The following is a 26,502-nucleotide window of genomic DNA, read 5'->3' on the forward strand; positions in this document are numbered from 1 at the left end:
TTTTACTTCACTATGCTTAAAGTTATGAACTATCACTAAAATTCTACTTGCCTGAAGAATTGAATAAAGCTTCCATCTATAATACACATGGGCTGGAGTCTGGTTTTCAAATAAAAACCTGAACCAAAGAGCAAAGGAAAGACAGAGCATATTACAAATCTTGAACTGACACAAATTTAAAGGAAACAATTAAAGAAAACCCAGCCAAACCCTGTTCAGAATCCCACCTCAGCTGCAGAGAGAACACAAGGAGCTACAATCATGTACACCCATAGCACAGCCAGGCAGAACATGTGCAACTGCTCCACACACTCATACACACACACACACACACATGCAATCTGCAAAGAGCAGAGCTCCCCAAAGGCACAGCACTGCTCAGAACTCAAGAGCAGAACAAACAGGGTCAGAAAGAACAACTGTGCAACCTGACAGCAAAGCAGAAGGATCATCAGTCACTACAGAAGCAACTACAGCCTCAGCACAAGTGATGCAGGAGCTTGCAGTTGCATAGTGAGGTCATCAAATACGGAATGACCTGAAGTTCTCCACCAGTAAACTGTCTGGCAGAACACTGGCAACATCTGATGGAGGATCTGGGGGACAAGCAGCCCATTTTTAATGGCCAGGATATTTTCCCCTGCCTACTTTCTCACTTTGCATACAAAAATCATAATGAAGCACTTCAAACTTACTGCAAATAAAGCTCTGCTAAAAAGTCATTTAGCACTTCCTTGAAAATCTTTTTTGAGAGACTGCATTTCATAAGAAATTTGGAAACTGGTCCTTTTTTATTCCATTAAGGACAAGTGCTCGAGATTCTCAAAACTTCCCTATGTCAGCTGAAGTTTAATTCCATTATAATGGACATTGAAGAAAAATTATTCCCAGCTCTTGCTAAAGGTTAAAAAATAGGCTCCAGGAAGAGTGGACTTCGCATTGGATTTGTCTGTTTGGGGGAGGAGGGGGATTTTTTTCTTTTTTTAAAATGTATGCTACTGCTTCCACTGATTGTGGATCCCTCAAAAGAGTATGTGTTAAATGGCATTTATTTAAATATATAGAAATGTATTACATTGTGTGTGTGTGCACTGCTTTACTTATTTATATGTACACATTAGTAACAACCGGAATAAAAGTGCATTCTTCCTTATAAAAGGATAGTACAGCCATAGGTGCAATTTGTAAAGTTTGCATCTGCACATAAAGATAGACACAGCAAAAGTTAGTCTTGTTAGTACTTCAAGAATGCAGAATATTAACAACAGTGAAAACAGCTGGTGATATTTGCAAGTGAAGCAATGTAATAAGCACCTGAACATTGGGTTGTTGATTTCTCGGTTCATGATCATGGCTTCGAACATGGGCCCTTCCCGAACCACAAACTCTATCATTCGATGTATCAAAGCGAGCAAATTCCTACAACAACAACACAGTTAAAGAAAAATTGATTCAGACCTAACACTATATAAAACTACACTCCACCTAAGATACTACAACTGTGCAGGAGATTATTTTGCTGCATTGTTAAGAAATCTGTATAAAAGGTAAGGCAACATGGAACATATTATAGCTGTGCATCACAGACACGGGCATTCTAAAAATCAAACCATGCCTAGCAGTGGTGGAGTAAGAATTTAAGAGACCTCCTTCCTACATATCCATGGCTTAGGCTACAACCATGTCTTGCTTAGCAGAAACCTGATACACAAATATGGGCACCTGAACACCAAAGTACAATTAGCTATCAAAAACTAAGCCCTCATCTACATTGTCTAGAAGTAAGAAGTAAGACTGAAGTGTTAGCTGAAGTTCCACAGGGGAACAAGTGGCTGAATATATTGCTCAAAATAAAACACATATACTTCTGAATGTTCAAGAGAATCTGAATTCAGCTTTCAAACTATTCAAGTATGAAAGGAAAAGCAAATAGCCTTCTTGATGCAAAATAAGGCAATGTATTTATTAAATTTAGATCATCTCTTTTTGGTCAAGACTTGACTACTGGCATAGAACAAAACTGTCCATTCTTATGTGTCATACCATCCCATGTTCCCTCCCTCAGACACACAACAGAACTAAATCACAATTAAAAAAATATAAAAATCTGTATCTCTTCATTCAGCACTACATCCTGAGACAGGCAAGAAGTGGATGTGAAGTGCACATTTTCAATGCAGAGTCACTTCTAAGTATGCTAACAGGAGACAGTCAGAAAAGCTTTATCAAAAATAGTGATAGCCAGTTTCCACCACTTTGGGCTTTTATGGAAACAGAGCCCTGAAGTTTTAAAATAGATTACCTACATATAGCAAAAGCTTCACAGCACGTGTCCTTTGAATGTGATGCAAGCCAAAAAAAAATACAGATTTTTGCATTTTTAAATTTATTTTCTTAAATGCAACAAATGAATATTGAGGTTTTACATGTAATTCATTAGATTTCCATATAGCACTTTTTTAATGACTAAAATTCCATAAATGCTACATTGTAAAGCTGCAGAATTTTCTATTACTTCTTAGAAATGAGGTGATTATTTTCTACCATGAGTATTCCAAGTTCTGCCACAGATATAATGCACTAGATCAAAAAAAAAAACCAACTTAAAAATTAGTAATAATAGAATAGTAATAGAATCCTACCCCAGCCATCTGCAAGTGCTCTTTTAAGCCATCTACATTTGCCTCAAATATTACACAAATAAAAACAAACAGTTATCAGTTGAATTTTCCTGTCTGTTTTTTATAATCCCAGAAAAACTGCAAAGAGGACATAGTTTCAATAATTCTGTAGCCATTTTATTTACAGCAGCATTCTGAAAGTCTGAACAGCCAGACTCTTCTTGTTATCTGAACTGTATTTGAAAACATCAGCAAGAAAGAAATCTACAATAGCTTTCAAGCCTCTGAGCTATTACAACATTCATTTATTTTAAGGCAAATCCAGTGTGATCACTTCTGGCTTCCTGCAAATCATCATTGGTTTTCATCTAATTTTTCTTTCATCAAATAAAATCAAGTTGTGTAAGAGTAGCTTATGCTTGAACAAGAACATCTGCTTCCTGAGACCTCCGATGTATGAAAATAGATTCAGTTCATCCCATATCTGAAAGAGGTTGTTACAGGCATTTTGGTGTGTAAGATGTGACGGCTTGGAAGTGAATTTTTCAGAAAAAATAATTGATTATACATACTCAAGGTTTGCTGTTTACTAAGAAGAAAGAGATGTCAAAAATAATATTGAAAATTTTTAATTAAAGGAGAATAATTAAACATCCCACTGAAGTCAGTCAAAATTTTTGCATTATTGGATGCACTGAGTAATAAATGATCTTAGCAATTGTCATTGGCAACTTCCAAAATCATCAGGAAAAGAATTATTAGAAGTGTTTTCAAATACAATTCATTTAACATGAGTTCTTATCATACAGGCTTTTAAAATGCTACAGTAAACAAAATGGACATGGAAAAATAAATTTTTTTCTCTGACAGCTACTCTGTGAGCACTGTACAGTTTTACAAGTACTTGTTCTACTACTCAATATGTTTCTCATATCAAGACTCTTCCTGGTTGGTCGCCCCAATTATTCAAGTTTCTACCCAACAAAAATTGTACCGCCCTAGAATTCCAGCAAAAATACAGTACATTGGAGCATGTACTGACAAGTTCATTAATGCACTATAACCAGCTTCACAAATCTCCTTCTGCCCCCTCCCCCCACACGAAAAAAAGAAAAAAGGGACTTTGTGGCAATTAAGACAGTGTAGTAAAAAACCGATAGTGCATTATTTTAAAACGTCATTTAGCTTAAAAGTTGGCCAACAAAAAAAGGTTTTTCAGTTATAATAAAACCACATTTATTGGAGCCGATCGTACCAATGTCTGGTCAAAAACTGTATACTTTCCCAATCCATCCCATGATGTTTTCCTGGTCCCCCGCTGCCGCAGACAGTTCAGCTGGTGTTGCTCACCAAGGCCAATGTCAAAGAGAATTTGGTAATCTTTTGGGCTTCTTTACTTTTAAAACAGTGTTGTGTTCCTATGTTTGGGAGAAGGCTTTAGCTTAACTGAGCAAGAGTATACCTAGACTAGCTTGAAGGTAGAAACAGTGATGGGGACCAAAATGGAAAAATATCCTTGCAATAATACAAAAGTATCTTTTTCAGTGGCAAAAATTATTAACTGCTACATTTAAAAAATTAGCAGAAATCAAAAGTGATTTTCAACTGAACTGGTCATAAAATATACAAGTCAAAAAAAAAAAAAAAAAAAAAAAAAAGGAAAAGGGAAAATAAAAAAAGAAAGATGTTAAAAAAAAAAAAAAAAAAGAAAAAGAAAAAAGCCCCACAGCTGCATCCCCGTATGCAGAGTTTTATGTCAGGACTTATGCTCCATCTGTAAGACAGTGTTTCACCCTAGTGTTCACTCACAAAATTACCCTGCATCTATCTCTAGTGCTCAAATTAAATGTCAAAGATAATTACTTAAGTCTACCCTCACTTTAAAAAAGCAGGTAATAAGACAAAAATAGTTAGACTGTAAACCACACACATTACTTTTAAGTGTTATAAAATAACCATTGCTCAGTCAAGCCATTACCTTTTCCACAACATCACCATTTTTCTTTAAAATTCCGAAGGGGAAATTTTCTATATTTAGATCAGTAATAATAAAGAAAAACATGTACCTTTCTGTTGGGATAACCACTTTGACTATGGCTTGCGACAGAGTCTGTATATGAAGTCACATCAGATAATAAACATAGAATATGTGAGTATTGTTAACAAGTAACAAGCAAAAATATACATATGCAATGAAAATACTACACATCTATCACAAACTTTGCAGGCAATCACTGCTGTGAAGTTATATCTAAGCAATTACACAAAATTCAAATGGTTGTGTCAGTGAACCATGAAGGTTCACTAATTGCAAAGTATCAGAACATTCCTGTCAGAATGTACATTGAGGCACTGAATAGGAACTATGCTGAATATATAAGAAAGGAGTTCTTACGTTTATCAAAGGATTCGAAACTATTTGACTTGGATCATGTTGGTATTACTTTATTCCCAAGTCTTACAAAAAACAGCCCTGACATTTAAGTGTCATTCAAAGAATCAATAAATTCTTACAAATGTAAATCAAGTTGGTTTGTGATTTCAAGATACTTACCCTTTTATCAGCTAATATTCCACAAAAAGAAAAGTTTGAAAACTGACTCTGTAAGTAGCATAAAATACTTACTCAACGTCCAGATTAATTACCTTCTACACAAAATACATCAACTCTTCTAGGGTAAAAATAATGCTACCCAAATTAAAATGTAAGATTTTCTATAAGGAAAACAATTTAGATACTGCAATTTGGCAGCCAAGAAAAGGGGGGGACGTAGGAGAAAAAAATCCAGGGAGCCTGGAGGGGGAAAATGATAGCCAGATTTTAAGCAGTACTAAATTAAGCAAGAGCCAATATATTGTACCCTAACACAGACATGAAACAGAGCTTCAGGAATTAAGTAGGTTCCCTTGGGCTACAGCAGGGAGCCAGAGAATTTGCAGACTAAGGGCTGCCAAAGTCAGCCTGAACAATGCAAATCTATGAAGCCAGTGAAATACTGTCACAGATGTAGTATTTAACAATGAGATATGGCCCAGGGTACTGTAAGTTACCTTCTCAAAATCTTCCTTGTTTTTTGGTGGTGGCAACATTGGAGCATTAGGATTCTTCAACCTCTCCCTAGGCTGGGCATTGAAAGGCAGTCCTGAGGGGGGCGGCGGCAGGGTGTGCTCCATCATGGAAGGCGGAATGTAGATTGGATGTGGTGGTATAGGAACAGCTTTGCCCCAGCCCAGCTTCATTTCAAAAGACATAATCATCTTGCCTGAAAAAGTGAAAGAAAATAACCTCCATTACCATGATGTTATAAACTGGTTCTGCATCACCTGGGATTTCTCCTTGTTAAGTGCAACATTCAGGTTTGCCTGCCACCGTTTACCTTTTGTTTACATTGCTGATTACTGTTGTTAAATCTATCAGACCACAACATAGGCAAATGAAAGCCTATTACACAAAATGTTGTATTAGTCTTCCCCCAATGTCTGTCTTCAGGACACTACAGTACACAATTACTATTGTTTGACAACATTCAGTTGCCAGTAGAACAGTAAAGGGTAAACTCACTGCCAGCCTGGTATCTACTGGAGTTTCAGAATACATCTCACTTGTCTGATAAAACAACCTGAAAATGTGCTAACAGTCTGCAAAGATAATTACAGCCCTGAACTGAGAAATCTGCTTACCATTTAAATTCTTCAATGCTCTTTCTGCATCTCTTCTGTTCATAAAGGCAACAAAGCCACAATTTCTTTCTCTTGCTCTTTCTTCATCAGTTCTTGGCCACATAATTTTAACACTTGCTAATGGTCCAAAGCGGCCAAATTCTTGACATAACATCTCTTCATTCATCTACATGAAAAAGAGGTAAAAATTAATATTTTGCCACTGTATTTCTGTGACAGCTGTTCGCATTATTGTCCAAATGTCAAAATTTTCATTTTTTTAGTTTCTTGACATAACACCACTTCATTGATAGCCCCCCAGTACAACCTACTCCAGAAACAAGAACCTAAAAAACTGCACACTCAAATGTTTGAGATATGATCCACCTTGCTTAGGGATATCAATGGAAAAAGAATTTTAACTGAGCTAGAGATTGGTAGTCTAAACCTTAACTTTTCAGCATTATGTTCAGAGCACTTATTCCAATGAATATTGCAAAAAAACTTGTCTGGGCCCAAACATGCCAACACTGCACTCCTTGGCTCCAAACTTACCTGAGGATTGATGTTTCCCAGATACAAATTTGTTGTGCTTGGATCTCCAACATCATGCGACCCGGGTGCATAATCATCCAGTACTAAAATAAAGGAAACAAACAAACAAAAAAAAGAAGTCATAATCCCTGCTATGCATTTAAATGACAATATTAAATTGAATAAGAAAAGAATCTGTATTACCACCAGATGATCTGTTTCTTCTTGAAGGAGCATCCACTGAATACAGAGAAGAAAAACATGCACAATTTAGTCTACAAATCTTGTAGTCCAGACTAGCATAAAAAATAACATCTACTTACTTGAACGCCGCTGCCCATCTGAATCAGACTGGGGTGGTTCAAAACGACTCAATCTACCTTTTGTTTTGTGCCTTTCATCACGCTCCTCTTGGATTCTAAGAAGCAAGTTTAAAGTGAGCAACAAATTAAAACCATTCTTAAGTTTTCACTCTAAAATCTTTAAGTGACTTTAGAATTATGAGAATTTTTAATATGAAACAATGAGTTTGTTAGAACTTCCAAACTGCCAAATGTCTGAACTTCTGTTTCATCAACTGGAATATATCTACCAGAATTATTCCAGCTGCATGTTTCCCCATTCAATTGTCAGGGTATTTCATTCTCAAACAAAATTGGAAATAAGAACTGTGCTCTGAAAAAGTGACTTCAATTCCACATCCAACTGGCAGAGATCCGCAGACCACTCAGGTGACTTTTCAAGATGCACACAACTCCTCAGTGTCTATTTAGCCTTCCTGCTTTTCTAAGCCTTACTCAGAGGCACACCCACATGTGTGGTTTATTTCCAGAATAAACTGGATTTCATCTCAGTTTCTAACTCTGAGGACAGTACTCAACTATTTGGTTCCCTGCAGTCTGGCCTTAAATCTTGATATGAAGATACTGAATCCCAGGAACAAAAGGCTCTCTGTTCAACTCATTTACACCAACTAAGGAACACGCAGCAGTGAGGCTCAAGCACTCCTCACAAAAGCCACATATGGGTTTAGAGTGTTGTACCTACTGCTTTCTAATGCATAGATTTATTTGTTTTCCACCACTATCATCAGGATAAATATATGGCATCCAGCTGCACTCAATACATGTGCTGCTCTTTGTTGTATTACAACACATATGGAAGTGAAACAATCTGCTTTTCCAAGCAATATCCAGCTTGTTTTTAATACTATGTAAGGTGAAGTCTCTAGACTTGAATTACAACTCTCATTTCTGCATTATACAAAATCTCAACCTCCTCCTACAAATTCCTCTGGATGTAGTTTAGAAACACTGATAAAACTCACTCTTTTCAAGAGTGACAGACATTTCATGCTGTCACCAATCTCTCTGCTACACACCTGTACTAGGTTTGCTGGGCAGGTTTTGGTAGTGGGGGGCTACAAGGGTGGCCTCAGTGAGAGGCTGCCAGAAGCTTCCCCCATGGCTGATGAAGCCAACAGCAGTCAGCTCCAAGATGGACCCAACAACAGCCAAGCCCATCAGCAATGGCAGTAATTAAGCCTAACTAAGTTATTTTAAGATAATTAGCTATACCATTTCACAAGCATTTGAGGGACAAAAAAAATAAAAACCTTCCTTGGGGAACAACTTAGCAAGAATGATCTTAAATACTGTCTGTAAAACAAGGCAAAAACCTTGGATTTTCTTTGCTTACAGTAAGAACTAGCAAACTTACTGCTTTAATTCTTCTTTAAAAAGTTCCAAATTACTCTTTTTCTTTTCCTTCTCTCCTTTCTTCAAAGGCTAAAATTAAAGATATATAAAATAACATTTCAGAAGACAAAATGAACAGAATTTAAAATCATATAACAAAACTTTAGAAAATTTCCATGCATATTTTACCCACAGCTTTCAAACCAAGTAACCACAGGAGGAAAAAACAATGAAAAAAAAGAAAAAACAAAACAACAACCGGACTCAAAGCATTCAGACTGAGCGCTATCAAACACAAAGCTAGAAAATAAAAAATTCAGAATAGTTGAAAAAAAAATTTGTTACTTCTCATTCTCACAATGCAGCACATGTGATCAAACACTCTCTCTAATACATACACATTTAGAATAACTGTGAGGTATTTTGTCACTTTGTTCCATTTGGAAACTAGGATACTGACTACACCCCCTGGAAAACATCATGCTCTAATGAATTTGATAGATGTGTGTGCATATATATGTAAATTATTTTACATATATATTTTCAATTATTTTATCCACAAACATTCTACTTGAAAGGAATTTCCTTCTCTTGCTTCCCTTTGGATGTAAATACAGTCTGAAAAAACAGTTACTTTAAATAGTTCAAGATCCTCAGGAAAAACACTCTTGAACAACAAAGAATATGGATACTGCAATACTACTTTTTTTTTAACAGTAATATATGTTCCTTAACTAACTCATGTGAAATATTATCTTCAACAACATTGTTTTTATATAATCAAATTTAAATGAAAACGTTTCCAATAGGCAGACATACAAAATACTTGTGTTACACACTACAGCTTTGGAAAAACTGGACTTCCTACTCACCCCAGGCAAAGTTGTTTGTTTGTTTTTGTTTTTGGGGAGGGTCTGCCAAATAAATAAAATCATTTTTACCTCATTATCTTCAATCACCATTGGACAGGGCAAGTGAGTAAACTGATTGCATTACTTCACGAGTATTTATGAAAAATTTGAAAAGCAGTAATAGTCTTACAGTACAAACACTTGCATATGACAGAACAGAGCTCAGAAAAATTTAAAAATGGTACAATTCATTTCTGCATATGTACAGCTTTACATACAAAGAAAATCAAAACTGCCATCCAGTAGTATCCCACTGGTCTAACACTGACATTTGTTTAAAGCTGGAGGGAGGTTATGATGGAACTGCCCACAATTACAACATTACATTCAGTTCCCAACCTAACAGGCAGCATCTTACATGTTTCACTTAAGCTTTAAAACTGTAGTAAGCTCTATTAAAAGACTTTTAAGACATCCAAGACATTCATTACACATACACAGTAGTAACACTAATCATATGCAATTATCACTTGACTTGAAGACTGCTGGTTCATATTTCTAATGTTTTTATTACTTTTTATGACAAACCTTGGTTAAAACAAAAAAACAAAAACAAACAAACAAACAAAAAAAACCCCTCCATCAAATCATGCAGAAGACAAAATAAATTAAATAAAACAAGGTGTTCAGCTTCTGAACTGTGCACATTCTGGAACTCAAAGAGGGACTTCTAAAGGAACTTGTTAAACTTCACCACCCCCCTCCAAAAAAACCAAACCAAACCAAACAAACAAACTCAAAGAACCCTACCAAGAAAAACTTGGATCAACACTAATTTATTTTTTGGTTTAAAGTTAAAAAAGAAAATAAAAAACAGATAGTAGTACTAGAAATTGAGAATTGCTTCTAAAACCAGAAATTCTCAGGTCTGAAGAAGCTATTACTTTGCAACAATCACTAAAGCCATATCCATGAGAAGTTTGTCCACCTTAGCAGGAACACAATAAAAGAGCACTGCAGCACCAGCTGTATTGTGCCACATACAGGGCCTCTGCATTTCATCACCTTCATATCTGCTACGGGTTCAGGCAACTCCAAATGTTCACCTTCTCTCAGATGTGACACGTGCAGATAAAACTACTCTGCAAGAACACATGGCCCTTTTTCTAAGCACTTCTAAATACATCAGGATGGAGTTAAGTAAGATTCAAGTGAGAAACTTACAGGCTTTTTGGTTTCTATCATTAGGAGGGATGGAGGTTTCTCATTAGATGGCTGACTTGGTTGATTTTTTTGATCTGAGAATCGTGATGAAGGCTTATAGATTTTACCCCGTTTTTCATCTGTTTCATGCTCCTCTGAAATTGAAGACAAGTTGAAAGCAAATTTTATTAACTCATGCTGTACAACACTGTTCATTAGAAAGAATGCTGTTCTTTAGTCCTGGTCATTCAATTCAATACATTATTTCATATTTAAAAAGCTGACAATACAAATTTTACATAATTTAATATCTTTTGATATGAAGAAAAAGAACATGAATTAGGAAGCCTAAACCAAGGCATTTTTTCTTCTTATGGTTAAAGCACAAATCACACCACTGCCTACTTCAGTCAAAGCATAAAGTAATTTTAGCATCAAGTTTTCTTTTCTGCTTCTAACGTAACATATTAATTTTAAAATGCAATTCAAAGCCAATCTTCATCTTTACTCAAAGCCAAATGACCCACCACCTCCAAAAAAAGATTAGTTATACCTTTAGATGCATTTACGATTCCTCCTCTTACAAATGTTTTCACTTTATTACCATCACCTCCTTCAAAGGCAGCAAGGAATTCTTCATAAATTTCTGCAGCAGCCTTCTCATCCTCCTACATAGCAAATGTTCATCTATTTACTATCATCACAGAACAACTTTCACTAGACAGTTACTCTTAAATTAGCTATGTGACATTCATTTTTATTTTCTAGAGTTCAAGCTACAAACAGCATCAAAGGAGTTTCAATTTTAGATAATTCCAATTTCTGAGAAATGTGGGTAGAACACAGCACATAACACACAAAGCCAGCGATGTTGTGTGCTCCAATATGTTCCTTTCCAGGAGTTTACATGGCAATTGAAAGATGCCAAACAGAAAAGCTCATATCAAAGGCTTATGAGCCTGAAGCTTTGTTGACCTCAGCATGAGAGAACAGTGCCCATTCCATCTCAGCCTTTACGATCAACCCACGTGGCTGAAGGAGATCAACAACAGGATCACCTGTCTATATTTCCCAGAGAACAAGTTAAATCAATGGCTTAAGCTGAGCACTATGGCTTAGCATTATCATGATCTTTAGGCCAGTATTTCCAACAACCCAGCAGGAGGTAAGCCACTGCAACACACTACGGGTTTTGTGTACAAAGCTCAAACCCCAAAATTTTCAAAACTTCTACCTTACCAACTACCAGATATATATTTCCTAAAATTTGGTCATTCCTGAGTAATTTAAAATGCAGTACTAAATGTTACCATTGGTTCCCAATGGCTGTCCCCATGCTGAGCAATGCACCAATGGATTATTGTAATCCCCTATTTCAGGAAGCCAGAAAACTTGATTTCTCACAGAGAAGGAAAGAGTAAGCCTCTCTCTATCATAATGCCATGGATGCCAAGAATACATTATACAAGTAAAATACAATTCACTTCCATTCTTAGAGAGCTACAATTACCAAAATTAAGATATCTGGTTGCAATCTAAAAGCAAACTTATTTCAGCTCTGCATACAAAGTAAAATTTTCATTGTATACCAGTACCTTCTTTTTTAATTCTTCTTGCTCTTTCTTGCTCAGAGTCCGTTTGGCAGCACTCATTTTGCCAATACTGAATGCTTTAAGTTTACTTTCCATTAGAGGCTGCAAAGGGAGTAAGAAAACACACATCAAACTGTTTACAAAACAATTAAAATAATGTTACTTTTGACCTTGGTCCAGACCAGTAACTCAAATAAAACAAAGAAAAGCCTTCCTGTACTTATCTGTGAAGTTTTCATTATCTAATACAACCAAAAAAAAAAAGCTTTAAATCTGCATGGCTTTTTTTAAACAAATCATTCTTGGTTTAATGAGAAAGCTTTTAATACACCATTCAAACACAGCTGAAATCTGAAGGACACTTGCTGTAAGAGCCTGGACATTTATCACTGTGCAGTGCTGCTGTTTCTAAACCTTCAGAAATACATGCTTTGCACTACAGTTCTTCCCCTTTCCCTCAAAAAAGCTTTTCTGACTATTTTGGCAAGAATAATGTTTGTGCAAGGGTGGACAGGTAATGGAACAACCATATGGATGCTAAATTTCCATTGTACTTCAAGGTAAAAATTAATAGCTTTGCTGGAACAACAAAACACATTCTAGAGGTTTTCAGCTATAAAAAATCCTCACACAAAAACTTCAAATTCAGCCCCTAGACTGTTTCTAATTTCTTTCCAAAACCCTGATGAAGGAAGTACTCCACATAACAGTAATTTCTGGAGTATGGAAATGGAATTCTTAAGGCTCTGGTCTGATAGTTAACAGGCAGCAAAGCATCAAAAGAAGAAAGACAACAGGATGGGAGAGCATGTTCCAAAGACATGGGCAATGGGAAGTTAAATGAGAGAAAAGATACTTCTTTAGAAACTCCTGCCTTAACACAGTAATTTATGAAGAATCAGCACAACAACAAAGGCCCAGAAGCTAGGAGTCTTGTTTTCAAAATATTTGTGATGCACTTACACAGAGCACACAGTGACACTTAAAACTATGATTTTTGCAATGACAGTTCTTAAAAAAAAATCAGCTCAATAAAACATCAAGACAAATAAGGTGAACAACTTAAATGTCATATTATGAAAAATATTCTGATACCAACTGGAAAGGGTTTCCTCTAGGAATAATTTTCTTTGTAAAGATTTCTATTTCTAGTATCAGTTTTCTATTAAAAAATCATAAAAAAGCACCATGAAAAACAAACTGTTTGAAATATCTTCAATTTATAATCCTTGCTTAGCATCACAAACGCCTCTTAGATCTGTGCCAAGCATAGGACCAAGTAGTTCATACTTCCTTGAAATTGTTCCCTCTTCATCACTGAAAGTAAAGCTATCAGTGACAAATGTATGCAGTGCTGTCTGTGAAGTTATCTGGTTTATGACACCATGTTTGTCAGCGTGAGCTGCTGTGACAAGCTTATCAGGAGCTTTTAATTCATCTGTGTGTTTTTAAATTTAATAAAATCCTGTCTCCCAGTTGTCTGAAAAACAGCTTCTATTTCAATGTGATAAACAATACACAACCTTGGCAAAACATGAGCACACAGCTATGGCACAGCAATGCAGGCAGAACAAATACCACACTCCTACCCAAGGCTTATCCTGTCATCAGAAAATAATCTTTCACAGTAATGTCACAGGATACCTGCAGATCAGCCACATGAGTATTTGTTCCAGTGATATAAAGGAAGCAGCTACAAGATAAGAGCTCTGGCACTAAGATCTGCTCAGTTTAGAAAGGGTCTCAGGGAAAAAAAAAACACCTGCCAACTGGCAGGAACAATATAAAGTTAAGATTGAACTGATTTCTGCCTGCTAGTTAGATTCCAGTGGGCAATTAGAACATTATCATTAACCATATGCAGCTTCACAGAATTCCTAACAACAGAACTATACAAAACTTGAAGGTCTTCCTCCCTCAAAAAATGCAAAATACTCTGAAAAGGCTAAAGTAAATGATAGGAGCAAAGAGAAACTTGCAGCTGAGAAAGCAAACTTGTTTAACCAGAACACTGCACTGACTGTAAGGTGGCACAAAGCACTAAAGTTCCAGTTCCATCAGTACAAAATATTCAGAAGAGATTTAAGAGTAATTGCCCAAATTGTAGCAAGTAAAAGAAATCAATAAAACAAGCTACTTCTCTATGAAAAGTTTCTGTTCCCACAACTCAACTAATGCTCTTACAAGCAATTTAACAGCTGGTAATTGACTTTCGCATGTACAAAATCAAATTGAAATCTTGAAAAAATCTAAGCCACAGAATTAATTGTCTGGTATTAACTCTCAGTTTGGCTCTTGCTGCCTGTTTTCATTTTAGCTCAGAAACAGGTAAGTCTTCATGCAACATACCAACCACACAACCAAGTAAAGGCCTCGTCACTGAGGGGATAAGGGGCAGGGGGACAGCAGGACCAGGTTATTCCTCTTACCTTTTCCTTTATCATATTCTATTAGAAAGAAAAACAAAGAATGGAATTAGGGCCACACTGTCTCAGCTTTGAGAAGCCAACTGTATGTGAAAAGGCACTTCAATATCCCATGACTCCTAGGATTGATCACCTCACATCCTCGAGCATTCCTCAGTATAAGAGACAAACTCATACAAAGTCCTTGCAGCTTCTTTCTGTTCCAGTACCTATTATGGATGCAGTACCATGCAGCACAGCTTCCTACATTGGTGCTTGTTTTGAAAGTTTCAAGGAGTATTTTTAAACATGAAATCAATGTTCATTTGCAAACACCTACAGGTTACATACCCAATGCACCAGACTCTGCCTGTAGCAAGCAGTTTTCTTTAAAAACAGGCCTATTTTGAGTTTGTGGGTTTGGTTGGAATTTTTTTGGTTTTTTGTTTAAGTGTTTTGGACTTACATGTGAATCAGCAGATCCAGTGGTATGTACTGCATCTGGCCCTCTGACCTAAGGAGAGAATGAGGAGGAGGTGAGGCACACAACAAGGAACAGACAAACAACCTCTAGGGGGTTTCTCCCACTTCTTGGAATGTGAATTTTCATTTCAATTTCAACATCCAAATACACAAGAACAAAAATACTTATAATGTATTTTAATGATATATCTGACCTAGGTCACCTCAGGAACAATGTCAATATAAGGCAAATAAGAGACAGACCTAAAGATAGACCTTTAAAAAAATCTGAATTTCCACAGCTGGATTTTATAAATACATCAGTAATGGCACCACTGGGAAAAAAAATAGGTTAGTTACATTGCATCTTCAAGAGTTGTCATTAAAGGCTGTTAAAGATTACATAAAGTGCTTGATTACATTTGGCTTCCTATAAGATAATTTCCAAAACTGCTTTTACTATATTGTGCACAGATGGAAACTGGCCACCTCAAAAACTGCAATTTGTGACTAATTGAGTACTAATTAAGTACTAATTGAGTACTAATTAAGTACTAATTGATATTATTACTTTAAACCTAACTGAACTTTAACACCTAAACCAGCATATATACAAAATCAGGATTTAAATGACCTTTAAGTGATGGAGAATACACATTTAAATTACATAATGCCCGAATTCCATAAAATCAGACATAACATCTACTATTAAGATATTATTGCCTGATGCACAATTCATACCTTAATTGAAATTTAAGTCAAAGTAACACATTTCCATTAGCTGAAATATGTTCATTAGTTACAGAACATCAGCATTTCTCCTTATATTACTATTTCTGATATAAACTATATGATGCTCATTTCCAGTCTTTCAAAACCAACAAGCACCAAGTACTACTCTAGAAGATCATTTACTAGGCCTTGTTTTTATTGTGCATCCTGCTTTTTCATTGGCTAAGACACAGACATTTCTCTTTCAACAAGTGTATTCCTATGTTATACAGTAAAATCAATTTAGAAAAAAATTATCTTCAGCATAAATTAGAATTAAGTGCACAAAGGTAGAGTGCAACACACAGATACAGCCCTTCCAAGGGAGAAGCAAAAGGCTTCTATGAATATGTTTGCAGGGTTTTTTAAGAAAGATAAATGGGGCAGGGAAAAATGGGGAAAAAATCATGTCTTACTCTCAAAGACTTCCCAAATCCCCTTCCTTGCAGCACTGTACAAGACTCACAAGCACATCTTTGCACAGAAGCTAATAACAAGCTGAGTTCACATGCAGCAGTAGCAGTTCATTATCATACACATGGAAGCAAATATCTCAAGCATCTTTTACTAATGCCACTTCCTGCAAACTTCTCCTGTGTTTGGTCCTGGATTTTTTTTTTTATCCCCCACTGTCTGTGGCACTCAGATAAGTAATCTGTTATGCACAGGTCTCCATACTGCACAAATGTAGCCTAAGGAAGGTTGTCTTCCCCTCAAAACTTTATGAATGTGTAGCCCAAGATCACACAGACAAAAGATGTACACTGTGCAAAAGAATTCCAGAGCATGGAAACAGCATTCTTCCCGCTGCCAGCTGCCACCCTGCGGCAGCCAACACAGCAGCTGCAATTCCAGCCTTCCAACAAACAACTGGAGACATGCAGTTAAAAAAAATCAGTCTCAAAGGTGGAGTGATACAGTGCTGTCTGCCTCGGTGTACTGACATAGATCGAGCACTGCTCCAGGGAAGGAGCTTGTCTGGCAGCAGCAGAAGGGAATGGCCACTTCCTGATTCTCCACATCTGTTTCATTTATGGAAGTTTTAGATAGTGACACCCCCCAACAGGGGTGATGCTGAAGCTGCTTATAGGGAGGACAAAAACAAAGCATTACACAGAGTAACAAACACTGGGAAAGCTCAGTACAGTGACAGATTCTCCTGAGAAAGAACATTAAAAAAAGCAAGACACTAAATGTGCTTCTCCAGCAGCAAGCAGATGATCCTGCTCAGAAAGACTGAAGTGCATGGTAGCACACAGAGATTCTGTGGGAGTCCAGTGGCTCTCCCCAACCCACCAACAGGGACCATGGCACTGTGGAGCTGCTCTGAACATCAGCTGAGCAGCAGAATTTCTACTAAGGTGCACTCAGGAAACTTCGAAAAGCAATTTTAGCTTTCAGACCAACTGTACCCCACAATAACTAGCAGCTTTGGAGAGCCACGTTATCTTCCTCCTTCAACACTTCTTATTTTTAAGGTCTTCTCTTTGCTATGTATAAATTTAGTTCTACCTTTGATACTGCTCCTGACCAATCAAGCAACTGTTCTGACAAAGCACAAGATGAAAAGGTTCTTGACAAAATTACACATTGCTATCTCCCAGTTTCTAAACAGCAGTTATTTTTAAAAAATCACAAATTCTCACAACACTGCACTTTGCATCCATCTGTACTGCCTTGACAAAAGGGGCCATTTTGTTTCCTTAAGAGTCAGACCAGCTGCACTGACTCAGCGGAATCAGTATCTTTCTAACCGAGGGAAACATTTTAGAAGATGTTGCCCACCTGTGTTGAAATCTAGAGCAGGATTGTTTTTTCTGTTCTCATCACATCAAGTAGCTCAACTGAACTTAACTGCAGAAAGAAAGACACACAAAGCTCTGCTCTACACATGATGAGATGTGAGGACAGCTCCCTCATGTTCAAAACGCCGACAGAAAAAAAATGCAGTGAATCCAACTTTCAGTCACTGCCAGCATAGACAATTGACAAATGCCTTCTTACCCCCAAATTCATTGCATCTCTGCATGAAATTTTTTTTTTTTTCCTCGACCAGACTATTTTACAGCTGGATCACTTTTCCCATCACTTTCACACTGCACATTTCTCAAAGCACGTGCCAGCACAGCTGAAGAGTCATTTCAGCAGCCTGCATTGCTCCTGCAGTAAAATACAGCCCTGTCAAACCCCAGTCCTGGAGGTCAGATCACCTAAGGCTTCACTCAACTTCCAAGAGAAAAACCACAAACTTCAAAGGACTGTACAAATGAGATTTATTACAAACTTCCATGAAAATGCCAAAGCAGAGTCATCTCTGAGATTCTGATCTTTACATTTTCTTCCAGCTTCATGGAAGCTTCCAAGGAAAACAGAGAAGAGAACAACTCTTTGAAATCCTCCTTCCTGCTCATAGTTCACATGGCCACAAATCCAGCTCTTTGTGGTTTCTCTAGACTTAAAAATCTCTCAGAAAAGCTGGCGTGACTATGTTATTTCACAAGTATTTAAAATACGCTGTATACAATAAATATTTTTTTAATTAATACTGATGTCATTTAGTGAAACAAAGAGCAACAAAAGCACAAAAGCTGCCAACAACCCAAGAGACAATCTGTAGTCCTCTAAATGCTGAATGGTATTTTTACAACTGTAATTGCTACAACTTAAAACATAAATGAAAGCCCTGTCCTTGAAAGAACCAATAGCTTCAGGGTGAAATGTTTAAAAGAAACTCTGATGAAAGCCACTCCTGCCCTGTTTCAACACCTTCCATTGATCCTGCCCCCATACTGTTCCTGGTCTAGCTGATAACTCACAAAAGGGATGGGGAGGTTCAGCCAAACCATCTCCCAACTCACAGCAGCAGCCTGCTGCCCAAATCATGCCAAATCAACCAAAGAGGACAATGTTTGGTAGAGAAGAAGTAGCTAAGGCTGGGCCTCCTTGTGTCAGCACTGACTGCAAGGAAAAACAAATGGAAACACATCATAAATTAAGATGTCAAAATTCAGCTAAAGGAAGTTTCCAGGTTGCCTTATATTTTCTATTCTTCCTTCCTCTCTAGAAAGTCAGTGCTTGAAAACACCTGCTAACGTATTTAGTCTTTACAGTTACTGGAATAACGCAGATTAAAATTAGTCCCTGTCTGAGTAATCATAACTTGCAGAGACAATAGCAAATGGACAGTGGCCTTCTCCAGAAGTATTTGTACAGAATAGTATTCCACTAGAACCTTAAACTCAGATAACAGGTACAGATAGCTTTTGGGATGAAAAGGGGAAAAGTACAGCTTGGTCCAAGTGGAGTATTTCTTCTGCATATGGTACCCAGTTTGAACAGCAGTCTATGTAAGAGCAGTGGCCATGCCAGACAGTCACTATTCTCAGAAGATACAATAACAAAATCGAAGAGTCACTGAGCAGCTAACATTTCATTACATAAAGATAATTACTGAACATCTCTATCTGTCATTTCAGAATAATGCCCTACATCAATGTCCTCTGTAGCCTTTGGCAATGTCTATTTTCTATTCTTTAATTATCCTTCTTTGCTACTTAGATTTCTGGAAATCTCAAGCACAAATCTTGCTATTCTAATCTCAAAGTGCCAAAGGAATAGTTAATGCCTTTGCAACACATTTCACATGGGAGACTCTCAAAGTTATTTAGCAGCTGCCAGTATCACACAAAGCAGCTGCCACTGCAGCAATGCAGGCACTGGGGGCTCCTGCACCACCTCCAGCAAAGCTTTCCAACCAGTGAATCAAACAAATAATGCCTGGCTGAATATATATATATATAATCAAAATAACTGGGTCAAATTCAGTACTTGGACAAGACTGAAGAACAAACACCAACCATTCTGAAGGGGAGAAATTATTTTATTTCAGGCACTAGGTCACAGTTCCTCACAGAGCACAGAAAATAAAAGCTCACTGTGTCTTCCCAGCAGGTATGTAGACGCCAGCAAAGGCACTGAATTGGAATTGCCACTGAAACATATCCTATGAGTCTGTGAGATACATAAATAATTGTATTTGCAAAACAAATGTAACTTGTAAAAGAAGCCTACAACTTCACTTTTAATTACGTAAGTAAATGAATCCTAAAATTATTAAAAATAACCACAATATATGATAATTACTTCATAAAATCTAGCAAAATGGTTATTTGCTCAATTGTTAAACCATAAACATTTTCATATAGGCTCAACTAAAAATGCACATTTTAATCCCTGTGTGAATAAACGAATTATAACAAAAATAATATTACTAATTTCAATACCATTTCTTTCTGCAGATATCTGAAAAGTATCTCAATGTATATCACAAGCACTTATGGAATAATAAAACAAAGGTTCTGATGGGAACACACACTGTTCAGTCCCCCTAAGTTTACTTTTTGAGAAATAAATCCCAAGAGATAGGCATGTCTTAATTTTATTTCAATTTTCAACAGAAAATGTTGAAAAGTGAAATAAAATAAAATTCTAAAATTCAGCATTCTCATGGATCCAAGTAGGTACTATCCCTATTTTCTGTGGCACATAAAATAATACTGACAAGAAGAAACAAGCCAGATCTAGAATGCAAAGTGGAACGTGGATGTCTGAGGAATGGGGAACTGAGGGGTGAGGGGGAAGTGCACAAAGGTGGCAGTGCAGGTACAGGACATCCTCAGCAGGCCCTGACAGATGAGCACAGTCTGACCTTATATTCCCCTAGGTGTCCTACTGACTTCCATGGGATGGAAGAGTTAACTGCCTGAACAAACCTCTGCAGAACTGACATCTAGGACAGAAAACAATTCCTATAAATTAATTATTACTGTATATTGAAAAAAAAAAAAGAGTATCATCAGTACAGAAATAGTAAATGGCAAAACAAAAATAGCCTATAGCATAACTGCGAAGAGAAAGGAATCCTATCTGGGTTGGCTTTCTGTACCACATCATCAGCTACATTAATCAATAATTAAGTATTCTATTTCTAATTATACTTGAAATCCCAAAATGTCCTACTCCCTGAAAGCCACTGCCCACAAATTAAGACCTATTTTACTACTGAAGTTTTCTGTCCAGCTCTTATTTGCCATTCCAAGCCAGAAGCAAGAAAAAAAAAACCAAAAACGTTTCTTGGCAATATTTGGAATAGATCATAAAAGGCAAACAAAAATAAAACTGTCCTACTCTTATAACAACTCAGTAAACATGCAAAGACTTTAAGTAACTACATTTCATTACCAACTCCATTAATTACTATAGTTTCTTAGCAGCAAAATAAAATTTAAAATAATTAAATAATCCTGGTTTTGCTTAATAAAAAGATGGGCAAAAATTATTCATTTATAGCACTGGAAATTCCTGAGCCATAACACGGCTTCCTCTTTGAATGACTTACACACTCACATACCAAAACCTGGAGGATTTTATATAGGTCTGACCTAAAACCTGAAACGAAAGTGAATGAAAGGGAGCAATCCTCAAACCATCAGTAGCCAGTGCACCACCCAAAAAATCTTGCCCTCTACCCTCCCAGCAGGAGCGATGCCGCGAGCGCAGGCAGCTCTGGGCTGTGACCGCTGGGTTCAGAGCACAGCTCTGGGCCAAGTTTTCCAGAGCTGCTGCACTACCTGTACTCCTGGGCTGGAAATCCACCCAGCAGGAACTACAGGAAGTAGAGAGGGCAGAGTGAAAAGCGCGGGGAACGCCACAGCAATCCCACGCAACTTGTAATTTCACCGCACTTCAGAGGAACCCGCTCCATTCTCAATTCATCGTTTTCCTTCACACTCGCGAGAATCTCATTGGAAACTAACCCTGCGCGGGCTTCAGCCCACGCTGTGGGGAGGGCAATGAAATGAAACCCGTCCGTGGGCACGGCTGGGGCTCGGGCATTCGGAACAGCCCGCACCGCAACGCCGGACGCGCGGGCCGGCACAGCGCCTCCGCCGAGCCCCGCGCCTTCCTCCGCCGGGGCACGGGGCCGCCACGGGGACAGACACGTGCCCGCGGCGGTCTCGAGGGGCGGGCGTGCCCCGCAGGAGGCCCGGGACCCCTGGCCCCCTTCCCGCTTCCCACCCCGTCCCGGGGCCCGCGGTCACCCCGGGCTCGGAGCACGAGAGAGCAGGCCGCGCCGCCCGCGCCTCGCCACCCTGCCGCTACCGGGTCCCGCCGCCACGGCAACGGGCCGCGGGCCGCGCTCCCCGAGCGCAACGGAGCGGGCCACTGGCCGTGCCTCCCGAGCCGAACGGAGCGGGCGCGGGCCGTGGCCCGGGGCGGGGCGGCCTCACCTTCCCGGCGGGTTTCTGCGAGCCGCCGGGCGCCTTGTCCGCCATCTTGCCTCTCCCCTCGCCCAGCCCTGGCGGCGGCCGAGCGAGCGCCGATCCCACCGAGCCCGCGAGCGGAGGGCGCGAAGCCGACGGCCGAGCCGCCGATGGCTCCCACCCCCCGGCGCGGCAGGGCCTGCCCTGCGCACGGAGCGATGAGAACAGAGCGGACAGCGCTCGAACAACCTGAAACGTTACAGCTCATTGAGAAACGCCTTGAATACGGAAATGGCCAACACAGTAAATCCTTCCTTACTGGGCTTGATATCGCACTACAACTGCAACTGTGTGGAAGGCTGTTTAACTGGGTATTATAACCAGCCGTCACATTTGTCATGAGTCTCGAATCCCCGTGCTTTCATGGATTTTCAGAGTGGAATATGCAGGGGCTGAGATAATACTTAAGGAAAAGACAAGAAGATACACAGAAATTAGTGAAAGCTTTAATCCACCACCTGCCGACACCGACTGCCCTGTGAGCGGCAGGAGGGAGCAAGGCCTGGGCTAACAACCATCTGCGGCAGCGGAGAATGAAGGTTCCAGAAGGGAGGGGGGAAAAAAAGCAAAAGGAGAGGTTGAAGAGGGCAGAGGCAACTGCAGAGGGCTGGAAGTTTATAGAGGAGAGCAAAACTCTCTGGAAACCTCACCGGTTGCAGGTGTGCGTCCAAGTGTGCAGGGACATGGTCTGGTGGGAGCTGCTGCTCTGGCCGCAGCTGTGTCAGGGTGACGGCTCAGCTGCGAGCACTTCCATGGCAGCTGTCACCGCGTGTCACCAGCACTGAGCAGGCGTCAGGGCGGGCACGGCACAGCGGCGCGGCAGCGAGGCTCACGGCGGGCTGGAGGACGGCAGGGAAGTCTCCCTCAGAGGCGGAGGACGCGGGTCAATGTGCAAGGAGAGCGGGGCGGGCAGCAGGAAGAGCTGGCAGGATTTCCTATCGGCGCGGCTGTGCAGGGCACGGCGGGGTGCGGGCCCGGCGGGACGCGCAGGCGCCGCCAGGGGGCAGGCACGGCCCGTGCCGAGCGCCCGCCTGAGGCGGCCCGTGCCGCGTAACGAGACTCCGCCCGAAGTCACGCCAAAAATGGCAAAATAAAAAATAACGCTCCCCGTCATTCCTTAGGTACGAGCCGCTTTACGCCGCTGTTCAGTCCGCAGCGGGCCGGGCGGTGCTGCTGCGGCAAAGGCGAGGTAGGAAGAAAGGCCACGCGGCAACACGCGTTTGTCCGGCTGCTGCAGCCTCCTGCCGCCCTCCGCAACACAACGCGGAATATTCTGGAAGCGGCGGGGCAGCCGAGGCCCCAGAGAGACGATGTGTATCCAATACACGTAAGCAATTGCAGCGATAAACGCGTGCTGGTCACACGGCTGGCACGGTGCTGGGTCACACCTCCACCCCGGAGGAGCCTGCACGGCTCTCTTGGATAAATCTGAGGTGGAATCACTGAAGCTTGGAAGGAAGGAGGGGGAAATAAAACCCACGCATTGACAGGCACAACTCCACCAGACATTTTAGGATATTTTGAGCCCCAAACATTCCCATAGAGGAGTCCTTGCACGTGAATGGCATTGGTCAAGGAGCATTACAGATGGATTAGGCAGGATTTACTGCTTCACAATCCGAGCCAAGCCCTTCTCTTCCCCCATCTTTCTCCCTGTTTACTTGAAACCATTTCACTGCCTTGCAGACACACAGGATTAGTATAATCTGCGACCTGCTTTTGGGGTGGTTTTTGACTTATTAGTGCAAACAGGTGCAGAGTTGAAAGCAAAGCAGCTGGGGAACTTAGGGCCACAGAAGTAGACACTAGATGATGCTCAGCTCTCCTGGGACCATATTAATAAACCTGGCATGAAAGATGACTGACATTTCTGAATAAGAAACAGACATCTAGCTGGAAAGAGGAATGTGCCTTTGGATGATAAGAGTTTCAGGGCCAATGTTTAGAAAATTTGTGCTCCATTTGGCCTCAATCCCTTTATTTTATCCACCTCATTAATCCATTTTAATTATCCACTTCATTGTTCAAATCCTGTGCTTACTCCTTAGCCTTTACGCTCTTTTGTAATTAATAAACTGCACCAAATTAAGAGCATCACAATCCAGAGCATGCTGTGAAAAACAGGAAAGAAACAGTTAAGAGTTTCAAAGGTCATCTCTAAAGATAGTTTTTCAGAATGAACTGTACTCCTCAATCTGTGCTATTTATAACACATTGCGATAGTACAGTAGCACTTGTGTACAGTTAGTGAATGAGCACACATGTCACTGTTTTGAGCTTAATGGGAGAGCAAGGGCAGGAAGGGGAGCGGAAAGGAAACAGTGAAATGCAGAAATCCATGGAAAATTAATGCTGGAAAGGGTAGGTTAATAATAATAACAATATTTAAAAGCAAATTGTAGGCATTTTTCATTATAATGCAGTAGGTCTGGTTGCCTGCAAACCTGGGAATTGTTTATTAACTGTTGTTACAATGACAAGTATCATTAGGCAATATACTGGGGAAAATCATGAATTATCATAAATAATTAACACTAAACAACATTAAGTAAACCACATGCTGCAGTGTGTTACACTTGTCTTTCTGGCTGTTTTTTTCCCAGCTTTCAGATGAAAGCTCTCCACTGCTCTCACTCCATACCAGGGCACAGAACTGCTGCAATTCTTCAGCAAATGTGTGTGTGAGGGAATGGGAGAGGAAGGATATGGGGTGCTGTGGAAGTTCCCTACCCTGTGGCAAAGGAAGCACGTTCGAGGACGTGAGGCAGGCAGATTGTGAGTAGGACAGGAGCGTAGCTGCTGGGTGTACAGGTTTGTTACTCTGTAGTTTCACAGAGTGGCCACCGGCTGTGTGTGTGTTCCCCAGTGCTCAGGCAGCAGTCTTCCAGCAGCAGTCTTCCAGCTTCTTCCCTTATTCCGCCCTCCACCTCCTCCCAGCCCAGAGACTGAAAACCGCCAGCGAGGATTCCCAAAACAGGCAGCTGCAGCTCCCCCGTGCACTCGCGGGTTGCTAGGGAGCGCTGCCTGCGCAGCGCCGAGCCGAGAGCACAGGCGGGCAGCGCTCAGCCGGGGCACAGAGAGCCTGGGCTCACTTGAGATGCTTTAGCAGGGACCACCGGCAGAACGAAAAAGAGCTAGAGGGGCTGTCTGGGAGAGGGCAATCTGCCTCTCAGCAAGTCTGGACTTGCTGCCACTGCTCTGTCTGCTCTCTGTCCCCCATCAGGAGCCATCTCCTGTCTTCCAGTGCTGGTGCTTTACCTTCCCTAAGCTGTGACTCCTGCTCTACTCCTGCCATTCAGCAGCTGCTTTCCCTTCCAGGACCCCACTGCTCTCTCCTGGGACACGTCTTATCAGGGAACCTGGGTTCTTTCTCCCCCTGGGATTCCTCAAGCAATGAGGCGCATTACGCAAATCAGTCACAGGGGCAACATCTGACTTGCGCTGTCTGCCTGAGAAGGGTCAGTCATTTGCAGTGTAGTTTGCAGGCATTAGTGCAAGTATCAAAATGAAGGCTTAATTTCAAAAGTTCTCCTACGGCTTCTTGTCAGAGAGAATTAGCTCACGTGGCTAGAATCCAGATGTGCACATCTATCAGCTGTTTTGAAAGCATGGAAGTTCAAGATGAGTGCAATGCCAGTCATTCCTTCGCCATACTGAGAGTCCCTCCTGTCAGGTTACTAACAGTGAGTAGCAATTTGTGCTCTGCAAAACACTCCCACTCTGCACACACAAACAAAACAATTTCTTAGTTATGCACTTTGTAAGTGAGGGTTCAGTTCTGCAACCCTTGTGAAGGACAAACTGTACTTTGCTCTTACCACGAGCCCCTGGAATCTGGGACAGTGGTGGATTTTGACCATGGAAAACATGAAATATGCACCCACCCAATACATTATTCTTCATCACAGTGAAACTAATATCCCAGCAATACTTATGTTCAGATTTGCTGCTGCCAAGAAAAAGGCAAGTTTTACCTCAAATCTTTCAAAACCAGGAACTCTAAAAAGACAACAACCAAACTTCCAGAGAAATTTTCTTAAAATGTGAAGTATTTTACCTAGTTTGCTGTGTTTGGTGTTTTTTCAGATTGGTTTCATTGCTTATTATTAAAGCATAAAGGATACAAACCTGAAGATATTCAACTTCAAGGTAAAAAGGGCAGAAAATTAGAAGCTCCTGATCACTGAGACATTAAAATTAATATTGCTGTGCAACTATGATGGTGTTAGTTACTGCTATTTCCTTTTACAACATCTACCTTTTCTCTCCTCCAGGTGAGGCTTTAAAATATAGGTATCACTCCCACTTGTCTTTATCTATCAAGGCATTAGCTTTATAAAGTATAATTGACCCTAGTTAGTTAGTCAAGAAGGAGAAAGTGAC

The 26,502-nt window shown here is 40.0% G+C and overlaps 1 protein-coding gene across 10 annotated transcripts in view; it reads right to left on the reverse strand.

The window, feature by feature from the left end:
* U2SURP (U2 snRNP associated SURP domain containing) overlaps window positions 1–26,502 on the reverse strand; it is a 51,235-nt gene that overhangs the window by 21,260 nt on the left and 3,473 nt on the right. Inside the window, exons 1-16 of one of the 10 annotated variants that reach the window (XM_053951229.1) lie at window positions 22,770–25,680; window positions 22,087–22,637; window positions 15,030–15,077; window positions 12,162–12,260; window positions 11,120–11,234; window positions 10,588–10,721; window positions 9,385–9,426; window positions 8,535–8,602; window positions 7,139–7,233; window positions 7,020–7,055; window positions 6,837–6,919; window positions 6,303–6,468; window positions 5,673–5,884; window positions 4,688–4,731; window positions 1,315–1,419; window positions 52–118 (exon numbers count right to left, since the gene is read on the reverse strand). In XM_053951229.1, coding sequence (XP_053807204.1) covers window positions 52–118; window positions 1,315–1,419; window positions 4,688–4,731; window positions 5,673–5,884; window positions 6,303–6,468; window positions 6,837–6,919; window positions 7,020–7,055; window positions 7,139–7,233; window positions 8,535–8,602; window positions 9,385–9,426; window positions 10,588–10,721; window positions 11,120–11,234; window positions 12,162–12,260; window positions 15,030–15,077; window positions 22,087–22,131 — 1,359 coding nt within the window. In that variant the 5' untranslated portion in view covers window positions 22,132–22,637; window positions 22,770–25,680. Of the gene's footprint in view, window positions 1–51; window positions 119–1,314; window positions 1,420–3,876; window positions 4,221–4,687; window positions 4,732–5,672; window positions 5,885–6,302; window positions 6,469–6,836; window positions 6,920–7,019; window positions 7,056–7,138; window positions 7,234–8,534; window positions 8,603–9,384; window positions 9,427–10,587; window positions 10,722–11,119; window positions 11,235–12,161; window positions 12,261–15,029; window positions 15,078–21,612; window positions 21,772–22,086; window positions 25,732–26,502 lie in introns of those variants that run through there. The other 9 variants (XM_053951228.1, XM_053951235.1, XM_053951230.1 and 6 more) reach the window with 9 other exon arrangements.

The sequence above is a fragment of the Vidua chalybeata genome, chromosome 10 (genome assembly GCF_026979565.1).
Source record: "Vidua chalybeata isolate OUT-0048 chromosome 10, bVidCha1 merged haplotype, whole genome shotgun sequence".
Taxonomy (NCBI): Eukaryota; Metazoa; Chordata; class Aves; order Passeriformes; family Viduidae; genus Vidua; species Vidua chalybeata.